Genomic DNA, 27062 nt, shown 5'->3' with positions numbered 1-27062 from the left:
GTCAGTACTTCACACTGGTTGTAGTTCATGCTGTCAGTACTTCACACTGGCTGTAGTTCATGCTGTCAGTACTTCACACTGGCTGTAGTTCATGCTGTCAGTACTTCACACTGGCTGTAGTTCATGCTGTCAGTACTTCACACTGGTTGTAGTTCATGCTGTCAGTACTTCACACTGGCTGTAGTTCATGCTGTCAGTACTTCACACTGGTTGTAGTTCATGCTGTCAGTACTTCACACTGGCTGTAGTTCATGCTGTCAGTACTTCACACTGGTTGTAGTTCATGCTGTCAGTACTTCACACTGGCTGTAGTTCATGCTGTCAGTACTTCACACTGGTTGTAGTTCATGCTGTCAGTACTTCACACTGGCTGTAGTTCATGCTGTCAGTACTTCACACTGGTTGTAGTTCATGCTGTCAGTACTTCACACTGGCTGTAGTTCATGCTGTCAGTACTTCACACTGGTTGTAGTTCATGCTGTCAGTACTTCACACTGGCTGTAGTTCATGCTGTCAGTACTTCACACTGGTTGTAGTTCATGCTGTCAGTACTTCACACTGGCTGTAGTTCATGCTGTCAGTACTTCACACTGGTTGTAGTTCATGCTGTCAGTACTTCACACTGGCTGTAGTTCATGCTGTCAGTACTTCACACTGGCTGTAGTTCATGCTGTCAGTACTTCACACTGGCTGTAGTTCATGCTGTCAGTACTTCACACTGGCTGTAGTTCATGCTGTCAGTACTTCACACTGGCTGTAGTTCATGCTGTCAGTACTTTACACTGTCAGTACTTTACACTGTCAGTATTTTATGCTGGCAATATTTCACTCTGAGAATTCTTCACAGTGACAGTGCTTTTTTGCTGACAGTACTTCACACTGATAGTGCATGGACATCATGCGTCAGTACTTTCATTGACAATACTTCGCCCCGAATATTATACCACTTTGTATGACAATTACAGCACTTTATCTGCTTAATTTATGACTTTGGTAAAAGCAGCTGAAAGCCCAATTTAGTACTTTCACTACATTTACAAGATGTAAGCAATTCTGAGTTCTCCCTCAACCTTGAAACAGGGTTGCTTCAGTTTACATAAATTTTTAAATAAATAGAAAATAAAATATAGATGGAGCAGTAAACTGGAAACATTTGCCAGAATTGTTAATAGCCAAAATGTAGCAATTTGCACTAACAGCTCAAACTATTAGCAATACGTTATGAGGGCTTATATAGTTGACAGTGTAAAATGATGGGATTATCAAGCCACCACACTGAAGTTTGCATGTCACATTCATTATGTATTAAATTTGATATGTAGGGCATGCATTTCATTGAAGACTTATTATGAATAACTACAAAAACCCCTCATAATTTTGAATACCTCTATTAGGTCTCCCCTTAACCTTCTCTGCTCTAAGGAGAACAATCAGAAGAAAAATTCAGCTACCAACATGTGCAACATGTAAATATTTATTTTGAAACACCTCCCCATTAGGAATACATTAAACAGTATCTGTAATTTTTATTCCTGTAAAATCTGCCATAACTAGCAGAGAATGCAAAATAATGTAGCACTACATCATTTTTACTAGCCACCGAAGTAGTTTCTGGTTCACATGATAATTCACCTAGATTTAACATAAGCGCTGTTGGAAGTGCGGTATTTCAGTTGAAATTTCAAACCAAGGCCCTGACTGCCTGTACAAGTGGACGTAAAAGTCCGAGGCCTTCAGCAGGTATGTACTTGGCTCCAGAACTAGCCGCGCCTCTAGCCAAGCTGTTCCAGTACAACTACAACACTGGCATCTACCCAACAATGTAGAAAATTGCCCAAGTATGTCCTGTCAACAAAAAACAGGACAAATCCAATCCGGCCAATTACTGCCCCATCAGTCGACTCTCAATCACCAGCAAAGTGATGGAAGGTGTCGTCGACAGTGCTATCAAGTGGCACTTACTCACCAATAACCTGCTCACCGATGCTCAGTTTGGGTTCCGCCAGGACCACTCGGCTCCAGACCTCATTACAGCCTTGGTCCAAACATGGACAAAAAGAGCTGAATTCCAGAGGTGAAGTGAGAGTGACTGCCCTTGACATCAAGGCAGCATTTGACCGAGTGTGGCATTAACTCGTCAAGGTTTTCTCGACAGCACCTCCCAAACCCAACACCTCTACCACCTAGAAGGACAAGGGCAGCAGGCACATGGGAACACCACCACCTGCACGTTCCCCTCCAAGTCAAACACCATCCTGACTTGGAAATATATCGCCGTTCCTTCATCGTCGTTGGGTCAAAATCCTGGAACTCCCTACCTAACAACACTGTGGGAGAACCTTCACCACACTGACTGCAGCAGTTCAAGAAGGCGGCTCACCACCACTTTCTCAATGAAAATTAGGGATGGGCAATAAATGCTGGCCTTGCCAATGATGCCCACATCCCATGAATGAATAAAAAACAAATTGGAGGAGGAGGAGGCCGCTACAAGACCCTCTCCTTCCATCGGGTTATTGCAAGGCCTTTACTGCCACTTCCCAGGGCTTAACGCCACCTTTCACATGGCAGCCGAAGGAAGTGGTGGTAAGTGGGGCAGGTATGGGGGAAATCGTCCGGGAACCCAGGCCCCACTCCCCTGCTGCCATTTGCGTATGGTAGGTGAGGAAGGAGTGACCGATGATCGCAGGACTGAGGTAACGTAGAATATGTAGAAACAGGAAATTTAGAGCATACCCTTCGTTTTACAAAAAACGGGAGAAAACTTGTTCATACACTGATTACTTATACACAAATCTTTGAAGATGGCAGGACAAGTTGAGAAGGCTGTTAAAAAAGCATATGGGATCCTGGGCTTTATTGTAGTGGCATAGTGTACAAAAGCAAGGAAGTTATACTAAACCTTTATAAAACACCAGTTAGGCCACGTATTGTGTCCAATTCTGGGCACCACACTTTAGGATGTTCAAGCCTTAAAGAGGGAGCAGAAGAGATTCACTAGAATGGTGCCTGGGATGAAGGACTTCAGTTATGTGGAGAGACTGGAGAAGCTGGGGTTGTTCTCCTTAGAACAGAGAAGATTAAGGGCAGATTTGATAGAGGTATTAAAAATCACCAACGGTTTTGACAGAGTAAATAAGGAGAAATTGTTTCCAAAGGCAGAAAGGTTGGTAACCAGAGGACACAGATTTACAGTGATCAGCAAAAGAGCCAGAGGCAACATGAGGAAACATTTTTTACGCAGCGAGTTGTAATGATCTGGAATGCACTGCCTGAAAGGGTGGTGGAAGCAGATTCAAAAGTAACTTTCAAAAGGAATTGGATAAATACTTGAAGGGAAAAGAATTACAAGGCTATGGGGAAAGAGAAGGTGAATGGGACTAATTGGATAGCTCTTTCAATGAGTCAACATAGGCACAATGGGCCGAATGGCCTCCTCCTGGACTGCACCTACTATGATGATACTATGATACTTGTCCACCTGAATACTTTTCTCATCCATAGGAATTTTTGCCCTGAGCCATTTCCCTCGCTCCTAATGAATGCTCATTATTTCCACAAGCTCTTGTAACTTTTCAGTTTCCTCTGGGAATGTGCTCCAAGCAATCCTTCTGAAGGAGGTATTTCTTCTTCCTCAGTGCTCATCAAATAAAGATTGAGTTTCTTGGCATGTTTCTGCTTAGTTTTGTGAATAATTCCACTCAGAAGCAGCATTATTGAGTTGAGTCATTTATACCTTCTGAAAGAGTTTTCTATTCTGTACTGTAGCCACTCACATAAATGGAATACATATAAACAAAGCAGTGACTTTTGTTAAAGTCCTATTTCTTTCCTGACAGATAGGCTACTCATGTTTCAGCAAAACAGTACGTTGATTTATTCATATGTTATTAATTTAGAAGCATAATTTCCTGATCTCCAAAATCTGACTTAGATTCTACAGTATACTTTAATCTGAGCTCACACTACAGCAGACCCAGGGGCAGCCCAGTTCACACTCTTGGGACTTGCAGACTAAAATATAATTTCCATTCCCAGATAAAGTGCTTGGAGCTCTGAATACTGTGCACCATAGAACTTTACAGCACAGAAAGAGGCTAGTCAGCCATTGGGCTCAATCTTGAAATCAAATTGCGGGCATGTTGGGGGCGGGGGGGGGGGGGGGGCTGCGAAAATGGCGGAAATCCCGAGTGGGTTCGCAAGCCGGCTCCAACCCGCCAACTTCAGGGGTTGCCACAGATGCCCCTGTGTGTGCGCGTTCTTCACGAATCCAGAAATGATATTTAAACCACCTATTGACATAGTTGATCTTGTTTAAGTCGTTAATTTTGTGGAGATTGAGGCAGGGGTGCAATTTTAATTCAATCACAGCGTGTTTCGCGTGCTGTGGGAAACACTCCATGTTCAAGGAGATGTGTTTCAGGCAGTAGCCAGTTGGACAGATGGGGATAAAAGGTAAGTTATTGCAGCAGGGCACACGGGTGTCTCAGAAAAACTTTTGGCTGGGAGATCTTTGTGTTTAGACTGAAAGTTCTTGGTTTACACTCAGAATTCTTCTGTTTACGCATATTTACCAACTTTCCCGACCCCCTCAAACTGACACCATCAGGATGGGGGGGTTCCATGGCTGCATTTACCGCTATATCCGAGGACAAGCAACATCACCATCCTCGCCAGGCATGGCGTGCACTTCCACCACATGCAGCTCCACAACACAGTGCTGTGCCACAGGCACCTGCACAAGACCACAGAGGGCAACAACGGAGGGAGCAACGTTGCAGGAGGTGCTACCCTCACCAGAGGGTCTGCAGACCGAGGCTCAGCTTCCTGGACCTCTCTGAGGAGCAGTGCATACGGAGGCTCAGAGTGAGTCGTCAGGTGGTCGCAGAAACCTGCAGCCTCCTTCATGCCGAGCTGCTCCCGGCTGGGCCTGGTGGCATCACATTACTCGTCGCTGTTAAAGTGACCACTGCCCTCAACTTCTTCGCCTCTGGATCATTCCAGGGTGCCACCGGTGACATCACCAGGGTCTCTCAGTTGTCCGTACACAAGTGCAGAAGGCAGGTCACCGATGGTTTGTTTCGCAGAGGCTCGCAGTATGTCAACTTCCCCATGGACGACCTCAGCCAGATGGAGAGGGCAGGGCTGGCTTCCCACGGGTACAGGGTGCAATCGATTGCACCCATATAGCAATCCGGGCACCTCCACACAAGCCAGGACTGTTCATCAACAGAAAGGGGTACCACTCAATCAACACGCAGTTCGTTTATGACCACCGCAAAAGATTCCTTCACATGTGTGCTAGATTCCCTGCCACAATTCATAGAGTCATAGAGTCATAGAGTTATACAGCACGGATAGAGGCCCTTCGGCCCATCGTGTCCGCACCGGCCATCAAGCCCTGTCTACTCTAATCCCATATTCCAGCATTTGGTCCGTAGCCTTGTATGCTATGGCATTTCAAGTGCTCATCCAAATGCTTCTTGAATGTTGTGAGGGTTCCTGCCTCCACAACCCTTTCAGGCAGTGAGTTCCAGACTCCAACCACCCTCTGGGTGAAAAAGTTCTTTCTCAAATCCCCTCTAAACCTCCCGCCTTTTACCTTGAATCTATGTCCCCTTGTTATAGAACCCTCAACGAAGGGAAAAAGCTCCTTAGTATCCATCCTATCTGTGCCCCTCATAATTTTGTACACCTCAATCATGTCCCCCCTCAGCCTCCTCTGCTCCAAGGAAAACAAACCCAATCTTCCCAGTCTCTCTTCATAGCTGAAGCGCTCCAGCCCTGGTAACATCCTGGTGAATCTCCTCTGCACCCTCTCCAAAGCGATCACATCCTTCCTGTAGTGTGGCGACCAGAACTGCACACAGTACTCCAGCTGTGGCCTAACCAGTGTTTTATACAGCTCCATCATAACCTCCTTGCTCTTATATTCTATGCCTCGGCTAATAAAGGCAAGTATCCCATATGCCTTCTTTACCACCTTATCTACCTGTTCCGCCGCCTTCAGGGATCTGTGAACTTGCACACCAAGATCCCTCTGACCCTCTGTCTTGCCTAGGGTCCTCCCATTCATTGTGTATTCCCTTGCCTGGTTAGTCCCTCCAAAGTGCATCACCTCGCACTTTTCCGGGTTAAATTCCATTTGCCACTGTTCCGCCCATCTGACCAACCCATCTATATCGTCCTGCAGACTGAGGCTATCCTCCCCGCTATTTACCACCCTACCAATTTTTGTATCATCAGCGAACTTACTGATCATACCTTTTACATTCATATCCAAGTCATTAATGTAGACCACAAACAGCAAGGGACCCAGCACCGATCCCTGTGGTACCCCACTGGCCACAGGCTTCCAGTCACAAAAACAACGTTCAACCATCACCCTCTTCATTCTGAGGGAATCCAACATGATGGGTATAGAGGGATATGGGCCAAGTGCAGGCAATTGGGACTAGCTTAGTGGTATAAACTGGGCGACATGGACATGTTGGGCCGAAGGGCCTGTTTCCATGTTGTAAACTTCTATGATTCTATCCCGGGCCTCTTCCACGCACCGAACACCCTTAAGAGCTGGCTTCTCGGGGACAAGGGATACCCCCTGAACACGTGGCTCATGACACCTCTGAGGAACCCCATCACTGAGCAACAGCGTCGATACAACGACAGGTACATTGTCACCAAGTCTACAATTGATCATGCAATAGGGCTGCTCAAGATGCGATTTAGGTGCCTTTATCGTTCTGAGGGAGCGCTTCAATACGCATCAGACAGAGTGGGAAGCATTATAGTAGTGTGTTGTGTCCTGCACAACATGGCACAACAGAGAGGGGTGCAGCTTGAGGAGGCCCCATCCCCTCATCCACCATCCACATCTGCCATCTACATTGAGGTGGAGGAGGAGGAGGAGGAGGAGGAGGAGGACGAACCCATGAGCCGAGCAGCGGCTCACCTGGCTGCTCATGAGGCCAGGGAGTCACTCATGTGCGAACGGTTCTCCTAACATCAGAAAGTGAGAAGAATCCAGCCCTCACACCACCTGGAAAGATAAGCACCAACACCAGCCCCCTCCCTCTCCTCCCTGCACAAAACAGTCCTGCAACTACACATACACCAACTGTAAAGTGACCCACTGGGTGGCATCAAGTGTCACCGTTCATGGTGAAACACATGAAAAGACGCTATCACAAAAGCCAGTAAAGAATGGGCAAGACGTGGCAGTAGTGGTGAGAATGATGACATTTAATGTGAATGTAACAAAAACCAAATATAAATGAAAAATATGACAGTCTATCAGACACCCTTGTGTATACCCTACGTGATCACAAAATCTTAGCCTTTCTCTTCCTACTACTTCTATGTGGTGCATCCCCTATGGGTGCAGCAGAGGTAGTGGCAGGTTGCTTATGTTCATGCCCTGACTGCTTAGATGCTTTGGGCCTATGCCCACTGGGTTTTGGAGCCCGTGAGGGCCCCTCCAAAGACTGCTCCACCTGCACGTGTGCAGGGGCAGACTCGGCCACCTGGAGGGGCAACGGGTGAGACGTGGGAGCGCTTAGAGTGGTGTCCTCACTTCCATGTCCCCTTTCACCATCATCCCTCTCCTGGGCCAGGCCCGCATCACTCCTACCACCCTGCTGGACAACAGATTGAAGGACATGTGTAATGTCTTGGAAGGCCACTTCTAAAGTATCTGGCAACCTATTTAAGTCAGCAGAGTGTTGATCAGCCTGAGTCCAGGTGGCCATTGTCAGGGCCTGAATGGACTCATTTGTGAGCCGTGCTTGAAGCTCAACAGAGGCTAGCCTTCTCTCCATCGCAGACATTCCCGCATTTACCTGCAACACTATCTCAGACATTTCCGCAGTTCCCTGCGACACTATCTCAAACAGTTGCTCATGTCCCTGCGACACTATCTCAGAGATTCCCTCCCGTATCTGTGCCACCATTCCACGAATGTAGGAGTTGGACTCCTCTATCCTCTGCGCTATTGTGGAGAGTGCATGTGGCACATGTTCCAGTACCTTGCAAATGTGTTACTGGCCCTCGATCATTCTCCTTTTAAAGGATGGCCCCTGGGGTTCAGCATCTGTGAACAGCTGAGCAGAGCCTGGAGAGGAGTGCGCCCACCGACGCATACTCTCCACAGCTGCCCCTGCCACCAGTGTCCACTCGTGCTCACTTGTGTGTGGTGACTCACCAGGTGCCAACCCAACCAACTGACTGCTAGGACCCATCGAGGTGTGAGTATCTGCGCTGGTGGATGGCTCGCTAAGATGTGGCCTGTGCGCCCTCAGAGGCCTGGCGCTCCTCTGAGGAATTGCCCTCTGCCGTCACTGCAGTCGTTGAATGGCCTGTAAGAGAATAGGAGGCAATATTAAGCTTCAATTTATGTTGTTTGTGATGAATGTTAAAGTTGTGTCACCAGAGGTTTGTGGGGTGCCAGTCCTGGCGTTCCTGACGGACAGGCACCCCACATCTGTGAGGAGTACCATTTGTTGTGGCCCCCCTCCAGTCCTCGCACTCTCGTGTGCATTTTGCACTCTCTTCTCCTAGAAGGGGAGAAAGTAGAGACCTGTGAGTGAGTGATGGTGAAGTGGTCAGCCGATGAATACATTGCTTTGGGTGAGGCTGTCTGTGAAACAAATGCGTCAGAGGGTGAGTATGAGACAGAGCCATCACATTGGATGAGGATTGGGGTGAGTGGTAGTGGTGGGGTCACAAATGGGGAGGTGAGGAAGTGCTCAGGAAGTGCAGGTAAGTTGAGTATGCGCCTTAAGTGGGTGTGAGGAATGATGTGATGGAATAGTCTTGGCAGTGCAGAATGAGTTGTGGGGTGGGGGGAAGGGGCAGTGATGTGGAACACAGAATGCAGGAGAATCAGTAAGTGTACTCACTTTTGCTGACCTAGTTAGGTCATTGAAGCGCTTCCTGCACTGGACCCAGGTGCGGGAGATGTTGCTGCTGCTGGTGACCTCCTCTACCACCTCGAGCCAGGCTTTCTTGGTGGCAGAGGCAGGGCACTTCCTTCCGTCCCCAGAGTAAAAGACGTCCCTCCCTCTCCTCACCCCGGCCAGTAGCTGCTGCAGAGAGGCATCATTGAACCTTGGAGCAGCCTTGCCCCTTTGCTGCTCCATATTGTGTGATCCTGGTGTTTGCTGCAGCAAAAACCATTGGAGCAATTGCTCCAGCTGACAGCCTGTCATGCGGGTGCGCAGTCCGCCCACTGCGCAGCTTTCGGTTGGCAAACCCGGAAGCAACGTAAAGAGCCACCAAATAACTTGCGATCGCGTAGGAAACGGTAAGGTATTCGTAGTCGGGTTACCCGCACCCATTGCCCCCCCACCCCCGGCTGCCATCCCGCCGCCCTTTCAAAATCGTGCCCATTGTGTCTGTGTTGGCTCTGTACTTCTCTAATTCCAAATAATTCTATGGCCCTGCTCCCTCCCCATAGCCCTGCATCTTCCTCTGCTTCAAATGTTTATCTACTCTCCCTTAAAAGATGCAATGGTCTCTGCCTCAATAGCTGCCCATGGCAAAGTATTCCATGCTTTGACAACTCTCTCTGTAAAAGAAATTTCTCCTAATCTCTCTCCTCACTCAATTTTAAATTGATCCCTCGCTACTGATCCTAACCAGAGTAATAGATTCCCCCCCCTCCATTTCCTCTATCAAAAACCTTCGTAATTTTGAAAACCTCTATTAAATCTTATCTTTGCCTTCTCTGCTCCAAGTGAAGTGGTCCCAATATCTTAAGGGTCTCTCATAATTACAGCTTCTCATCCCTGGTATCATCTTGATACATTGATTCTTATGCTCTCTTTAATGTCCTTTCCATAATGGAGCACCCAGAACATCACACAATACTTTCAACTGTGGCCTAAACGTTGCCTTGTAAAAATTTATTGATATCACTTCACACGAACACATCAATCCCTCTGAATGTGTCACACTTCAAAGTGTCACAGATGCAAAATCTGTGTCACTCTTGATTGGGCCAAATATCATATTTATAAAACAAATTACAACTGAACAGGTACGGAACTGGAGGGGCAGATCCGGGTTCCACCCAAAATGCACTGCCCCGCCCCCATCACCGGGATCACATTGCAGTACTACCACCCTCGACCAGAATTTCTACTCTAGTGATTCTCCTGCGTACTGGGATTTTCAGAAATTCTATTGCTCACAATGCAAATGAGAAATTAAAAACGTAGCGGTCTTGAAAATTGCTGCACTCTTTAAATTTCTCATGAGAATCACAAGTATTAAAAAAAAATCTAAAAAACACACAGGACTCGTGAGCGTTAACAATGCTAATAAAGTATGCCCTGGAGTGATTTACATGCCGTATGCTCATCTCAGCAACCTGTTATAAATCCACTCATGCTTTGCTCCCACAGTTTAGAACAGCCAGAACTTTGATGAAACCACTTTCTAAAAGGTCATACGCCTCAGGAATACATTTGACAACTGAATATGTGTAAGCAAATATACAGAAAACTGGACAGGAGTGAGAGAACCAAGTCTCAATTCTGTTGAAGAAAATTTGCCAGCTCCTCCAATGGTTCAACAAGTACATCCAGTGAATAGCTGAGCCATACAAACCAGGAAGGTCTCAGAATTGATTCCCTGTCTGTGTCCAGTTAGCTGATCACTCCTGGGGTGATGGAAGGGTGCAACAATTAGCTTCAGCACCCTGAGTTAAACAGGGGGATATCAGCCCAAACTCCTACTGGGAAGTGCATGTGTGCACATGTCAAGAAATGGCAGAATTTGGGCTCTGACGTAACACTCCTTGTGGTTGACTAGCCTGCTGACTCTGCCAGAACTCACATGAATAAAGCTAGTTGTTGGGGATGGGCTGCTGTATATGGAACAGTAACCCTTCAAGGAGCCTTCAGAGGAATGAAAAATTGGCAAGAAAAAAATTGACCACGGCCAAAGATTTTTCTGGCTCAAACAACCATTGCTGGGTCCCATATTCAAAATGCAATTGATCTTTCTTGAATCAATTGTCGTTTGAATACTACACTGAGGGGCCTACATACAGCTCTGTGTGGCATGTACGCATGCTTCATGCAGGCATATCTACCACCGGTTGTACTAGAGATGGAACTGGTGGAATTTCTGGGAGACCCCAGGAGAAATGTCCACAAAAAGAACTGGCAGGATGGAGAGGGGAGGATGGAAGAATCACCCGCCCATGCTCCGTTGGAAGTTCTCGATGCAGGAACAAGGATCAGCAACCCATTGGAAACCGGTTCTGCACCAATTTTCTTCCCCTCTACTCCAAGTTTTCAGATTTCCAGCCTATCACAGAGCAAACTATCAGGGCTTCATTCTTTTCCTGGACTTAGTATTGTTCAACTTGTGGAACTTGCTGCTGGAGTAGTTGAGGCGAATAGCATGGATACATTTTTTAAAAATTTGTTCATGGGTTATGGGCGTCGCTGGCAAGGCCAGAATTTATTGCCCATCCATAATTGCCCTTGAGAAGGTGGTGGTGAGCCGCTGCAATCCATGTGGTGAAGGTTCTCCCACAGTACTGCTAGGTAGGGAGTTCCAGGATTTTGACCCAGCGACGATGAAGGAATGGCAATATATTTCCAAGGCGGGCTGGTGTGTGACTTGGAGGGGAACGTGCAGGTGGTGTTATTCCCATGTGCCTGCTGCCCTTGTCCTTCTAGGTGGTAGAGGTCACGGGTTTGGGACGTGCTGTCGAAAGGGGAAGCTGGATAAGTACATGAGGGAAATGCTGATAGGGTGAGATGAAGCAGGGTGGGAGGAGGCTCATGTAGATAATAAACACAGGCATAGACTTGTTGGACTGAATGGCCTGTTTCTGTGCTGTAATTTTTATGTAATTCTATGTAGTATAGTTCAAAGATACACAGAGCAATGGATTTTATGAGGTTTATTAAATAAAGTTTTCAAAATTCATAAATGGCAAGCAAAGTTAAAGATTGAATTTAAAGGAAGGATCATCGAGTGGTGTTGGGCAGTGCAGAATCCATGATAAATAAGCATACATGGATCGGGCTTAATGGGCCAAATAGCCTTTCTCACTTGAACTTTCTTATTTCCTAAATTATGAAAGGATTTGACAAAGTTGATTCAGACTAATTGCTCACTATGACAAAGGAGACAAGTTAATAATTAGGAAGTTAGAAGTTAAAAAGAAAATCAGGTGAAACTTTTTTAAACAAAGGGTAATAGACTTATGGAATAAGTTATCAGAGGAGACCTTTAGAGCGGATATTAGAAACGAGTTCAAAAGGTAATTGGATGTATTTTTGGGAGGGAGAAAAGATTGAGTTGTACAGTGAGAGGGTGGGTCTGATTTAATAAAAATGGATGGGTTTGTGCAGTCTAATGACCTTTCGCTATTTCTAAAACTTCTCATGTTCTTATAGCCTACTGGACATTATATTCTATCTTTAATAATATTAGAAATATGTAGCCAAGTTGTCAGTCGTTTACAAAGCAACACCGCACTAGTTTCCAATTATCTGCACTTCTATGTTAAAACCAGGAACACAAGATAAGCTGCAGCTGAACCTCCGAATCCTGAGTCAATCAAAAAGTCCATACACAATGTTAATTGTATCTATGTGACTTATATCAGTTAGTGTTAATAATATTCAGGTGGTGGGTATCAATTGGGGACCCTCTTGTATCCTTTTATAGGAGGGTGTATAATGTCGAGCTGTGAGAATAAAGGCTTGGAAGCAACTGAAGACCAGGCTCAAAAATTCTATCCTTCACCACCTGGCTATCTAATTTATAACACACAATGCTATCAATGATTCTTCATACACACTGCTTCTCTTCTCTGTACAACCTTCTCCTAGACAATGAGGGTAAAATTTGTCTTAAGTGGTAATGCAAAAGCAATGATAGTGAATCAGCAGCTGGTTTTACTCCCCACCCAAATTTCTTTTCCATTGGAAACTCTGACTACTTTTCACCAATTTTGCAATCGGGTCCGGATATGAGTGTAGAAAGATCAATATTGAAATGAGGCCTGCTCTCATGTCAACCTAAAAAAAGGTCCTGCTGAATTTAGCAGTAGCCTGGTCGCGCAGGTGAATTGGGAGCAGGCCTTCCCACTGCTAAATTTATAGAGGCAACATTGTTGAATTTCTAATCCCCACCCCCCCCCCACCCCACCAGAGTTCTCGTCCAGAGCTCTGTCCCTTCTATACAGAAATCAAAACGTGGAATAGACCATTACTCATCAAACTAACTTGCTGAAACAAACATTAGCCCATAAGAGAGCTTTGATACCCACAATTTCTTTATATTCCCAGACGGGTAAGGTTTGTTACATTCACATACCTGGCTATTATGCCATTTGAAATACTATAACAGGAGGAAATCTCAGATTAGGGGGCTTCCTCACAACTTTGGCTACAGCAAAGCAAACAGGAGTTCTCAGTGTTCCAAGAGCCATATGCAAATGACCCTTAGCATCTGGGGATAAGGATATTTGCCAAATGAGAAATGTTCTGACTCAATGAACATGCAGCTGTGGTTGCGATTATTGCTTTCTCCATACTGATTGCTGTCTCCCTATGCAGGATTTATGAAGTCTTGTCTTCTTGGCCACTCTGGTTTCCTGTATCAAGGGTTCATTCCTGTGGGCTGTACAGACTTTCCACTTCCAGCCAACTTTTCCTTGGTCTTGGTTTTCCAATATGAATTATATATTTTGATCCATTGTTACCAAATGTTACAGATTCACTGTTAACTTTATTAATCGGTGTTTTCAATATCTTTTTGGGGGAGAAGTCCAAATGTTAATTGTTGTCTTCCCCTTGACAAGTAGTTTGTCCTTAGAATTATTATTTGACAGGGTATTAACATTGCAAGGTATTGATAAGATGAGAAGCCTATTGGCTAGCAACATATAAATAAAGAATCTATGTCAGAGACCTGCTGGATCTGATACGTATTCATCCAAACTTGGGAGTGCTGCACTGTCAGAGGTGCTGTCTCTTGGATGAGACATTAAACTGAGGTCCCATCTGCCTCTCACAGAATCATAAAATCATAGAATGGTTACAGCACAGAAGAAGGCCCTTGGCCCGTCGAGCCTGTGCCAGTTCTCTGCAAGAGCAATCCAGTTAGTCCCACTCCCCTGCCCTTTCCCCGTAGGCCAGCAGATTTTTTCCTTTCAAGTACTTATCCAATTCCCTTTTGAAAGCCATGATTGAATCTGCCTCCACCACCCTTTCAGGCAGTGCATTCTAGATCATAACCGCTCGCTGCGTAAAAAAGTATTTCCTCATGTTGCCTTTGGTCCTTTTGCCAATCACCTTAAATCTGTGTCCTCTGGTTCTCGACCTTTCCACCAATGGGAAGAGTTTCTCTCTACCTACTCTGTTTAGACCCCTCATGATTTTGTACACCTCTATCAAATCTCCTCTCAACCTTCGCTGCTCTAAGGAGAACAATCTTGCCTAAAACGTGATGCCCAGAATTGGACACAATACTCCATTTGTGGCCAAACCAATGTTTTATAAAGGTTCATCATAGCCTCCTTGCTTTTGTACTTTATGCCTCTATTTTTAAAGCCCAGGATCCCCTATGCTTTTTTAATCGCTTTCTCAACCTGCCCTGCCACCTTCGTCGACCTGTGCATGTATACCCCCAGATCTCTCTGTTCCTGTACCCACTTTAGAATTGTTCCCTTCAGTTTATATTGCCTCTCCTCGTTCTTCCTACCAAAATGTATCATTTCACACATCCACTCTAAGGTGGATGTAAAAGATCCCATGGCACTATTCAAAGAAGAGCCGGGGAGTTCTCCTGGTGTCCTGGCCAATATTTAGCCCTCAACAAATATCACTAAAACAGATCATCTGGTCATTATCACATTGCTGTTTGTGGGACCTTACTGTGCACAAATTGGTTGCCATGTTTCCTACATTACAACAGTGACTATGCTTCAAAAGTACTTCACTGGCTGTAAAGCACTTTGAGCCATTCTGAGGTCATGAAAAGCGTTATATAAATGCAAGTCTTTCATTCTCAGGCAAAGACACGATGAGCCGAATGGCCTCCTTCTGAGCTGTATGATTCTGTGAACTGAATAATGTATGACCAATTAAGATGAAAGTATCTTTATAGCTGCTCAGCCACAAGTACCATATATTTACCCCATGAAACACGTGAAACTTTCAAGGTGTTAGAAAACATAAATAAAATCATGAGTACCTACTAAGGATTACTAACCTCAGTTACTGGTAAAACTTAATTTCAATGGTCTTTGCTAGTAGTCCTAAAATCTCTGATTCTATTAACAGAGAAATAAAACAAACCTCTGCCATAAGATTAGTCATTAGCATGCTGCTAATTCCTAGTAAAACAGTCCATCTCAGTGTGGAAACAGAATGCTATTAGAAATATTGAATGGCCTGATGTCAAGTAATTGTAATGTTTGATTCTGGCACTCCATATATCCTATAATGTTGGGTTGACAATTATGGTTTCATTTAAAATGTAGGAGATTCCCTTCAAAAGGATTTTTAGCAATGAGACCACTGTGTACAAAGGTAAATAAATGGGGGCAAGATTGGAGATTGAGGAGGCCTCTACAAGGTCCTCTCCTTCTATTTCTGCACACTGGGGCCATTATCACTGCTACACCAGGCTTACTGCTACCTTCACCATGCCGTCCTGGGAAGTGGCAGTAATGGAGAGCCTGGGAGAGAAATAAGATGGGAAGCAGTACTCCTCCTCCCCCCTATCCAGTATTTACATGCAAAAGATGGGGAAGGGGCAACCAGTAATGATCTGGCAAGGGTGGAGAATGAAATCAACGTCAGGGCAGGGAAGCAGTGGTAGGCCCTATGCCCCATCTTCCTGCCATTTCTACCACTGTTCTGCCTGATTTCAGGTGGGTTAGTGGAGGAAATTCAGTCCACCATCTCTATAACAACATGTTCTCTTTGTGGCATTCCATTACAATGCAACACTGTACTTGACATCACATGAGGCTGAGATATTTAATAAGTATTCTGTAGAGTATCATGAGATTCATTTCTTTGAAGTATTGAGTGGCAGCCCTAAAAATCTGTGCCGTGTCTCCAAAACTTAAATCTAATTGATACAAATAATGAAGAGAGGAAATCTCCCTCTGCCATTCAGGCAGTTTAAACAAATAAAATAAATGAAATGGCTTCAAGCATGCCAGTTACATTAAAAATTGCATCTCAAACCTGAACACTTCAAGTTTAAAGAAAGCATTTTTTAATCATGTTTGTTTAACATAATCTGTGCTTGTCTCATCACCTCTGATGGGTTATGGTTGTTGAAATTATCTTGTAACGGCCAAAAATACCTAATTCTGTTCTTCTTTTGGACTATTAATTATTGGTCCCAATTTATAATGTACATTTTATATAAACCCCAATACCACACTCCCCAGAAAATAACAAAAAAAACCTCTCGATTCTGCTTTAACCAAAAATTATGGGGTAGAAATTCACCTGGGGGGGGGGGGTAGTGCAAAATGGGTGATATCGGATCGACCGCCCATTATACCGCCCTGATATTCGATTCCATTGCCTGCAGTGGAACTGAACAGTGGGCGGCGTGTGCAATGGGCGGCCGATGCCATACTGCACGTTTTGCACTGTAGCCCAAGTCAAATTTCTATCCCATTATGTGTAATACATGGACCAGGAATCCTTATATCTGAGTCAAGTCACATTTTAAAAGCGTCATCTAAACATAACATAAGCAACCATTAAACTTTACAACAAAGAGCTTAAAAGGGAAAAAAAAGGCCAGCAGTATTTATCATGTAATCTAAGTGAGTTATGTTTATGGCTGGTGATTACTTAGCGACAAATTTCCAACCACTACCACTAACACTGACTCATGGAACCAATCTACAGACAGGTCTTCAGCCATACCATCAGTCCAAGGCTCTTGTACTGATGAATGGTCTTACAGGATATACAAATACAATAATTGAGACTCTTACGTCTTTGCTTTGAAGATTGATGTAATATGTTAACCAATCAAAAAGAAAGAACAACTTGCATTTATATACATCTTTCATGACCGCAGGGCATGCCAAAACGCTTTACAACCGATGAAGTACTTTTCTGAAGTGCAATCACTGTTGTAATGTAGGAAACGCGGCAGCCAATTTGCGCACGGCAAGGTCCCACAAACAGCAATGAGATAATGACCAGATTATCTGTTTCTAGGTGTTGTTTGGGGGATAAATATTAGCCAGGACACCAGGGAGATCTCCCCTGCTCTTCACGTGACAAAACTATAGGAGTTGGTCTGGTTTTCATACATTAGGTTCCATTATACGAATAAAGCGAAATATTATCAACCATGACGGCAAAATCCAGTTTTACTAGAAATCCTTCATTTTTAAATTTCACAGCAACAATTGAGGATAGGCAGACATGCTTAACATATATTTATATAACAAAGTATGCTTTTTGTATAATTGGAAGCTCAGTACCGCTGACAATAAAGAGACAGCTTTAGGTCACTTCCAAACAGTCTGTTCCGTTGTATTCATTCTGAGTTTCTTGGTTAACCACAACAGACACTATCATTATACATAAAAGTTAACTCCAATTTTGTTGTACAGTGTCTCACACTAGACGATGATACTAGGCAGCCTTTCACAATTTTCAGAAGCAGACATACTATGCAGAGAGTGCATACAAGTGTGCAGGGGGTAAATATACACCTTCCCAGGCAGAAATAACTGCTGAGAAGGATCTCTGCATCACAGAGAATTATCAAGCTGTTTGCACTGATCACAGAAGTCTTGCTGTGGGATAGACACAAATGCCCAGTTCAGATAACAAGGAGATGCTATTATTACATCTCTGGGTTTTGCTATTGTATAAGTAGATAGAAAGCAATGTGAGTCAACTCCCATAAAAGTAAGACACTCAGATTGCTTAAGGGTGCAACTGATACCACTGACCTGAGAAAGTATCTATGGTAATCCTGAATTCATTCAGAGGGCATATGAGGACAAGATCAGTCTTGGCAATGTTGTCCCCCATGTTCCAATCACCCACCAACACACATAATTTAGACTCACATGTGAAGAATGGGCACTGCCTGGATGAGTGCAGCTCCAACAACACTCAAGAAGCTCGACACCATCCAAGATAAAGCAGCCCGCTTGATTGGCACCCCATCCACCACCCTAAACATTCACTCCCTTCACCACCGGCGCACTGTGGCTGCAGTGTGCACCATCCACAGGATGCACTGCAGCAACTCGCCAAGGCTTCTTCGACAGCACCTCCCAAACCCGCGACCTCTACCACCTAGAAGGACAAGGGCAGCAGGCGCATGGGAACAACACCACCTGCACGTTCCCCTCCAAGTCACACACCATCCCGACTTGGAAATATATCGCTGTTCCTTCATTGTCGCTGGGTCAAAATCCTGGAACTCCCTTCCTAACAGCATTGTGGGAGAACCGTCACCACACAGACTGCAGCGGTTCAAGAAGGCGGCTCACCACCACCTTCTCGAGGGCAATTAGGGATGGGCAATAAATGCCGGCCTTGCCAGCGACGCCCACATTCCGTGAACGAATAAAAAAAAAACTTTGTTGAGATACTGGATAAGATGCTTGCACCCAATTACCCAGAACAATTATTTAGCGTGAATCATCACTTTAAAAGAGAAGGGGGAAATGAAAACACTAAGAAAAAACGATAGTGAAGGACATTGAAACAGAAAGAACTGAAGAGATTAAAATTTGGAGTCATTGAGAAAGAGAGAGATAAAGGGATTTTAACTATCATTCTTGCCAGTGTGATGCCTAAGCTATTTCAAGTCTCAGGCATCATTTCCATGCTGCTGGCGAACTACATGGCATGAAGGGGCATCCCACTTAAGCTCGCCGGCTTTGGGTTGGCGCAATATTGAGTGCTTCGGACATCACATTGGCCCGCAGGTAGGTTCTGGGGGGAAGGCGAAGCTGAGGAAGGCAGGCGAGCCCAAGCTGGTAGCAGCCTCCAGGATTTTTGTAGAGCCAGGAGGAGCACTCCTTTAAGGACCACAGGTTAGGCTGCTCAACACCAGGTCACATGGAGTGTATGGCACACACTCCATTCATTTGTCCCTTAAAATTGCAGTTAGGGTCCTAACTACATCATAGGACCCCAACTTGCATAGTAAAGAAGCCTATTGCCTGAAACAGGCAGCTGTTCCAGACAACCCTGGGAAAGCCTCAATATAAATGGCGGCGGCCGGAGGATCATCGTTAATGGGACAGTAAGTCTACCAACTCCATTTTAAAGCCATTACTGTCGCGTTAGCACCGATTTCAGCTATTTCAAATCGGCCTCAAAATATCCTGAGTAAGAATTTACTCACCAGCTATGGCAGAAACACACTTAGTCAACAAGACAGGGAAGAGTACAACAGAGGGAGGAAACACTTAGAATCTACATAGGAGTGCTCGATAACTTCTTGCTTCACTTGGCCCCCAAAAAATCACTGTAAAAATCTTTTGGAACTATTTTCTGAGCAGCCACGAGTGGTCCCTTTAAGGAATCCTGGTTCGATTGCTCAATGCCTGGTGCCAATGGGCGGAGTGTACACAAAAATAGCATTGGGGTCCTACAACCAATGTATTTATTTACGGCTCCCATCTGTTTTGGGCAGATGCACTAGCCTCCCATTTCAAGGTCCACCTGAACATTGTGTCAGAGAAGTCTTGGGCAGTCAAGGGCGGACAATTATTTTTCAATTTTCAACTGCTGGCTATCCCATTTTCCAGCATAAACAGGGTAGGCAGCAGTTGAAAATCTGTACCAAACTGCTAACATGAGAAATGAAGTCCAAATTTGGTGGGGTCCATGACTAGTTTAAATGTGGAATCGTGAAAGGCATCATGTGGTATTCTATTTAGAAAAGTGCTCAACAATTTTAGCCATTTAAAAAATGTAATTGGTGTAAGTGGGAAAAAATGTACCAAATGGAAAATCTACTATGTATTTATGTGTCACAACCACACTGTAGTCGCACACACTGATTTGATCGCTGTACTGGTTGTTGTGTCCTTGTAGTGTTTGAAGTTTACAATGGTTGCAGTTCTTGTTATTTCTGAAGTATTTCTTCACATAATATTTCCACATGTCTAACTTTACTTAAGTGTTTCTGTGATGTGAAGGCTTTGTTTTGTCATTCAACTGCTTTTTAATTTAACAGATTTTTCCCTTTTTTATGGCTATTTGATTCTGGAGGAGTGTATGTGAATCCTGGTCACAGTGTAGGGCATGACAGCTGAAATATGAAAAAAGTTGTATGACAGTGCTATTATCACACTACTCTACAACCCACATGGACTGTACGAAAGCAAACCCCCACCTACCCTTCTTAAAGACTGCAATAGATCTTTGTGTTCTCTTCATTTCCTGAATAAAATCATTCCTATAAGTGCCTATCAAAGAAAGATAGGATAGATGAGGAGCTGTGAGATATGATATATAATCCCAGCAATAGACTGTCCTGATGACCCATAACTGGTGAAGTCACAGATAAGTTATGATTATTACGTGAGTGGATGAAATCATATCACGTGGCTCCTCATCATACATTATGTTCTTGCCACATTAGGTAATGTATTGATCAGCATGTGGGAGTGACATCACCAGGAAACATTTTTCTCTCTTTATGTAATTTCTTCTCAATTATGTTGCCACCACATGGGTAGAAATATTTAACTTCTACAGGTTTTCTGTAGAAAATTCTAAACACGCTGATTTATAAGTCTGCACGTTAAGGTGAAGCTGTAAAAGATGCTGAAGTACCATGAACATCTGTCCTTTCACCATGCAAATATTGAGGGGCAAAACCACAAGGTTTCTTTTACATCGTCTGGATCATATTGATCCAATTTAGGCTTCAATATCCCATGAAATCAGATCTCCAGCATCGTTTTCCTTCTCCAGTTGCCTGCTGATGTGAGTGGCACCATGTGCCTGTGTGGCGTCTGGAGCCAGACTTAACTCGAAAACTTTCAGTTCCAGCAACAAAGGGAGATTTGTCAAAATTCCACGCAGCAGGTCACTTACCACAGCTTCCTCTATTTGTTCCAAATGCATTACCCTCTTAGCTGCTGAGATATTTCACCCAAAAGCTTTTACAGCCAATAATCATTTCCTCTACAGAAATTCCATTCTGTTCCTTATTGCTTTTTTATTGCAGCTGTGCTGACTATATCCAGACAGTGGAGAATTGAAACCTTTTTTATTACCTGTCTGAGGAAATCAGACCTCACTATTCAAAACATAGTCCTTCACCATCAAACATCCTTTTGTAATTTACCTGTACTGGTACAGTTCTGACTAAGACTTTCCACTTGTAATTTAAAGTTAAGCCCTGGGGAAGTTTGATGAAATGCAATATTGCCAATTTTATTTTGGGCAAATCAGTTATCAATGTATGTTTCTTCCACTACACATTAATACAATTTCAGCCAAATACTTAAATATATAACTTTTAAATCTTTTGTTTATATATAAAAAACTAGGTTATTCACATATTCACAGTGAAAATATTTATTTAACAAAAGTAATGATTTCCAAACATTTTTCAGGCCATTTTCACCACTGACTTCTGATTATAAATATTATAAATATTCTGCAAAATATTTTCAATTTTTTGCTGATACCTAAGATTGACTTTAAATTATGTGTTGCTTACGTTGGTTTGCCGCAGATTTTCCGATGGTACCACTGTTTGCAGTTGGTGAAGAACTTCTTGTTGGATCCCGTTACTTGTTGCAAAGCACATACGTTGGGGCTGAGGAGGAACACACACATTTTTCTTTTTAAAGCAAAGAACGGTGCACAGGGGTTGTTCAGGAAGCAGCAGCAGCACAATCCATCTGCTGCCCAGCTATTCAATGAAACTATTGTTTCAAATCAAGACTAAATTAAAAACTGTCACATCAAATTCAGTTTTTACTTCTTTAAAAATCTATATAAATATAAAGCCAGGCAACATTGCCAACACTGTTTTAGTAATTGTGTTTTTTATTCTTAATCAACTGGAACATGCTTACACTCCTGTTTTTATAATATACTTTAGTTTGAACAAACAATTCAACCTCAGTTTTGGAACCAAAATGCTTTTTTAAAACATGGACTTTCTCACTTACACGTTAGAACATTTGTATATATTCATACAGCACAGCACTTTTGATCATATTTGCATTAAAATAAATTAGAGTTAAGATGTACGGTCATTTCAAACAGAACTTTTGCTAAAAGTGCTTTAAAAGTTGCTTACCCATGCTGCCTGCCTCTGATCCTGCTGTGCTGTAATACTTGTTTGTAAGGCAATAAAGCACTGGTCAGAGTAATGTAAACTAAAACTAATGCAAAACCAAATAGAACAAAATACTTCATTCTGACTGAAGACTTCAGACTGTTTCCTCTGCAAAATCCAAGCAGTCTCCTGAGGTAAAAGGCTGCCTTTAACAGAGCTGCAATTTATAGAGCCCTGAGCTGGAGGGGCGGAGAGGAGCAGTTAACATGCAAAATCTAACTGATGTAACTAGTGGGCAGGTCAGGACCCCACAGACTGGGGGAGTAGCATACAGTTTTGTCATCTAAACTTTAAAGAAATCTCTCTCTCGCTGTTTGTTTTGCTTTGGCAGAATGTTTGCATAACTTCTAAGCTTTTGAGACTGAAACAAATGAAACTGAGATTTTAAAGATGATAGGACTAGACATTGAAATTATCAAATAGCATAGGAATTTATGAATAAAAGAGGTAGAAAGGTTATAGGAACATAGAAACAGGAGTCGGCCATTCAGCCTCTCGAGCCTGTTCCGCCATTCCCATTTATACTGAACAAAGGAAACTTTTTTTGCAACTTAGAGCAAGAATTATATAAATATTTATCACAGGTACACCTGAACAAAGTTAAGATTTACACTAGGCTCCCTTGTTGGTTCAGCAGGTTTGTGCGATGAGTATCTGAGGTGTACAGGTCAGGAAAGACTCAGGTTCAATCCCTGGTCTGTGCTGAATTAGCTGATCTCAACTGGGGAGGTGGTGAGGCTCTACAATTGGTGTCATGGTCCCTGGGTCAGGGAGGGAGTAATCAGCCAGAATTCCTGGATCATTATACAGTAAGCCCTTCTGGAAGTGGACGTGTGCATAGACATTGAGTTGGTTATGACACCTCCTGATAGAAAAATGCTCCCCTGCAAACAGACCCAGCTCATCAGGTTGCTGAGGCTGTTGCTGCTGATGCTCCTCCTCATCCAAATGTCCCTCCAAATAGAGTAAATAAGCAATACTAGAACCCATAACAAGCAGAGGGTGCTTAGTGAGGATAGGTTGAAGCCAAAAAGTGAGAAAAAAATTAATGTGACAGCTTACTAGTGCCTTGGAAATCCAATAAGCTCCGTAGCACAATCACCTCTATAATCTTCTGCCTTCAGATAAGTTCCCCTTTAAATTCTTGCAGCATCTCTGGTCAGTCAGTTTCGGAGGCCAATACCACAAGGTTTTACAAAGTAGGTTGACCATTGGGCATGAATTTCGACCTACCCAGTTAAAATAGCATCGGGATCCCAATGACATCATGGGACCCTGATTTGTGTGTATTTATTAGGTAACTGCCTGTTTCCGGCGGATATCTTTCTGACACGTTTCTGTGCTGCAGTTCAATTGGCAGTAGGTCGATTTTCGTGATTTTACCGGCCCCATTCCTGCCAGGCTGGTAGGGCTAAAACTAGGGCCACATTCTTACTGACCTCCTCTGGGACCAGACTTACACCGAGTAAGGGGCTGAATTTTCCACTGATTTGCTTGCCAGCCCATGATTTTCCACCCATTCACTAAATTTTGGACTGACAAACACATAAGGGGAAAATCCCAGCCAGGGTTTTTAAAAGAAGAATAGTCAAGTAAATGATTATTTTTTATTAAAGTTATTTTGATAATAAACTCATGAAACAGTGATTTACACCGTGTATAAGGACATATGAAATAGGAGCAGGAGTAGGCTATAGGACCCCTCAAGCCTGCTCCGCCATTCAATCAGATCATGGCTGATCTTTTACCTCAACTCCACTTTCCTGCCCTATCCCCATATCCCTTGATTTCCATAATACATGATGGATTACTTACATAAAGCATCCTGGACACTGATATCAAAATTAAATGGATGGGCCAACTTAAACAGAGGTGCACCTTAGCAGCAGAATAATACATTGTGCATTAGATCGTATAACGCTTCTGTTGTTATAAAACAGTGTATTGTCCATCGTACTGTGAGCAATGCCATGGGTGATCTGATAGTTTTATTTGAATAATGGAAACATGGAAGTGATTTCAAGCCAATAATCTCACTTTATTTTCAGTTTATTCTCATAGTTTAAGACATCATCTGAACATGACGGCTCTCCCACAGGGCATGCTCGAGCAATCCTGCAAGTGATAACCAACTCTCAGTTTGAACTTCTTCATAAAAGGATAGAGTTTCAGGCAACTCCACCATGTAGGAGAGAGCTTCAAAGGCAGGAGGATGAATACATGAAGTTTTGCCGTTGGCTGTCGACTGTTGTATTGATACTGAATGGGCTGATTTTTACAATATAATGGATACCAAGCTTCATATGCTGTCATGTGGTACTGAGTCAACTGAGCCACAGAGGCCAGGAAAATACCAAGTTGGATCCTTGATTTTGCTGAGTTAGCAGATCTCACTGAGAATAGCACTGAGGGTGATACAACTGACCTAAATGTCCCCAGGCTAAGCAGGGAAAAATCAGGCAGACTTTCTGCTCCTTTTAAAATATCAAATATCTGTTAAGTGCATGTATGTGGATGTCAAGTGAGGACTGGGCCAGACTCATCTGTGATGTTTCCCACAGTGAAATAGCCTGTTGATAGTCAGGGTGATATAGCAATGGAAAATGAAGGGAAATGGGCAGGAAGGCCTACCGTTATATCCATGCCCCTGCCAGCACCACCAAGAATCTCCCTTCCCCCACTCCAGCAGGGAAGTCGGCTGACCAGTCCCTTGAGAATGATGGCGTGGAGAGGGGCTGGAATCTGGAAAACTAGCTGATTTCCCTTCCTAAAGTACCACTGACTCCAGGGACCTTCAGGAGATGGGTCGCGGTAGACACAGAGGCAGTAGAGAAAACCCTCTGATGGCCATTTTAGAGGAAGAAGGCCTAGTTGTGGACACTTGTCTCTCATTTGCCTCCAGTCACTAACTTTGTGTAGGCCTCAGTTCAACCTGAACCAAAAATAAAATTTTGCAGATGACGTTCGGAACGTTTCTGCCCCCTTTCACAGAAGCTCCTCTCTTTCTGGTGCTGCGGTGATTTTCCTGCTACAGCACCACCACTTGACCTTTATCTACAAAGGTAAAGGCTCCCGCTGTGGTGGGGATCATGCCAGGAACCCTCTCTGCATTATTAAGTAGCACCGACCCAGGAAAATGGGTCAGGGCCACGATGGTGTTAGGGTGACAGGCAGAAGCCTTACCCCAATCTTCCTCTGGCAGCAAAACTGCCCAGGAGAAAAATCCTGCCCTCACTGTCAAGACTCATAAATTAAGAATAGTTAGTTGGATAAGGTATTAGAGGGTTGCCGGGGCCTGTGGAATTATATCCAAGCATGAGTCAGGAAAAAGGGAAGAAAACTGCAAAAAACAATCGCCAGCATACTGCTACATGCTAACACTTATTCTACCATCTCCAATTTTTCATTACTGCTTTATTGAGAAATCTCTTTCTCTGGGGCCAGTTGCAGTTCTTCCACTGTTATCTAATTCTGTTTACAAGTAAATAATCAATTTTTTTTATTGTTACAGTTATTTTTATATTAAAGCCATAAAATGGTGATCTACACTAACTACATGGCGTGTCCTGGACATTGATATCCAATGTGATACTCACAGCTGACATAAAAACATGAAGTAGAGATGGAATAAAGGCTCCTCACCAATTCCACTATGTGTATGTTATCAAAATAGTGATGTACTTTATTCCTCTTTAAGATTCATTCCCTTTGCTTAATCATTAGTTTGCTCCCAATGAAAATTTAATTTAGGCAAATATTTTCCAAGCACTAAAAAACTTTTGAAGTATTTTCCCACTATTGACAAAATTACATCATGCCAGTCCATTTGCTTGTCTGTGACATACCATGTCACAGACAAGCAAATGGACTGGTATGTTAAGCTTTGTGGTAATTATTTACATTAGTAAGATCTGGTTGGGTTGCATATGTGGTGTTACTAATTGTGATACTCATAGCTGACAAATAAATCACACATTTAAGCAATATGTTCATGGAAATATAGCTTCAACCACATAAATTTTCAGTGTTTTTTTCTGATATTTATTCATTAACACTTTGAGGGCTCTGGTCGCTTATAACAAGATTGGAACACTTGATTTTATTTAAAGAACACTGTGAATTATCTTTATGACACAGTAGCCTGGAGTTTGAGGCGGAGGTTTGGCATGTTTTAACTGCTGGGTCTTATTTGGATGTCACTGGTCAGCTGCATGTACATAGCTTCACCGTTACTTGCAAAACCAAAGGACGTACACCTTTAATTTTCAATGCCAAGAAGTCAGGCTGCAAGTGTGCTGATTTCATGCAGCACTCAACGTTGCATTGTGCTTCAGCTGACACCATCAGAAAATTTGGGAGATGGAGACCACGGGCATGATTTTAGCATGGAGCCGGGAATTGAACAGGTGGGAAGATGTTAATGTGGGAAGCCCGGAAGCGAATTGACTGCATCGGAATCTGCGATCGCAACTTAATTGAAGGCAACTAATTTTGCTTCCGTGTCTTCACGCACGACAACCAGCCAGATTGACAGGCTGGCTGCCTGCCGGGAGGGAACACAGCCAGGAATCGGAGAAGAGGGAGGGAGGTAGAGATCGTGGGCCGTGAAGGATATGGTATGAGTTGGGGGCCATGGAGAAGCTTGCAGTCCGGGCAGTGATCGGCACGGCAGAAGATCGGAGCTACGCAGAAGTTTGGAGGTTGCGAGGAATTGGAGG

General features: G+C 43.7%; 1 protein-coding gene across 1 annotated transcript in view; it reads right to left on the bottom strand.

Moving 5' to 3' along the window:
* Positions 1-22496, bottom strand: part of tgfbi (transforming growth factor, beta-induced) — a 69639-nt gene extending 47143 nt beyond the window's left edge. Inside the window, exons 1-2 of the mRNA XM_067996223.1 lie at positions 22306-22496; positions 21718-21816 (exon numbers count right to left, since the gene is read on the bottom strand). Coding sequence (XP_067852324.1) covers positions 21718-21816; positions 22306-22424 — 218 coding nt within the window. The 5' untranslated portion in view covers positions 22425-22496. The remainder of the gene's footprint in view (positions 1-21717; positions 21817-22305) is intronic.
* Between the last annotated feature and the right edge of the window lie 4566 nt (positions 22497-27062).

The sequence above is a fragment of the Heptranchias perlo genome, chromosome 14 (genome assembly GCF_035084215.1).
Source record: "Heptranchias perlo isolate sHepPer1 chromosome 14, sHepPer1.hap1, whole genome shotgun sequence".
In the NCBI taxonomy this organism is placed as follows: domain Eukaryota; kingdom Metazoa; phylum Chordata; class Chondrichthyes; order Hexanchiformes; family Hexanchidae; genus Heptranchias; species Heptranchias perlo.
Note: the sequence above shows the minus strand (reverse complement) of the source record. Positions and strands in the feature narration are given on the sequence as shown.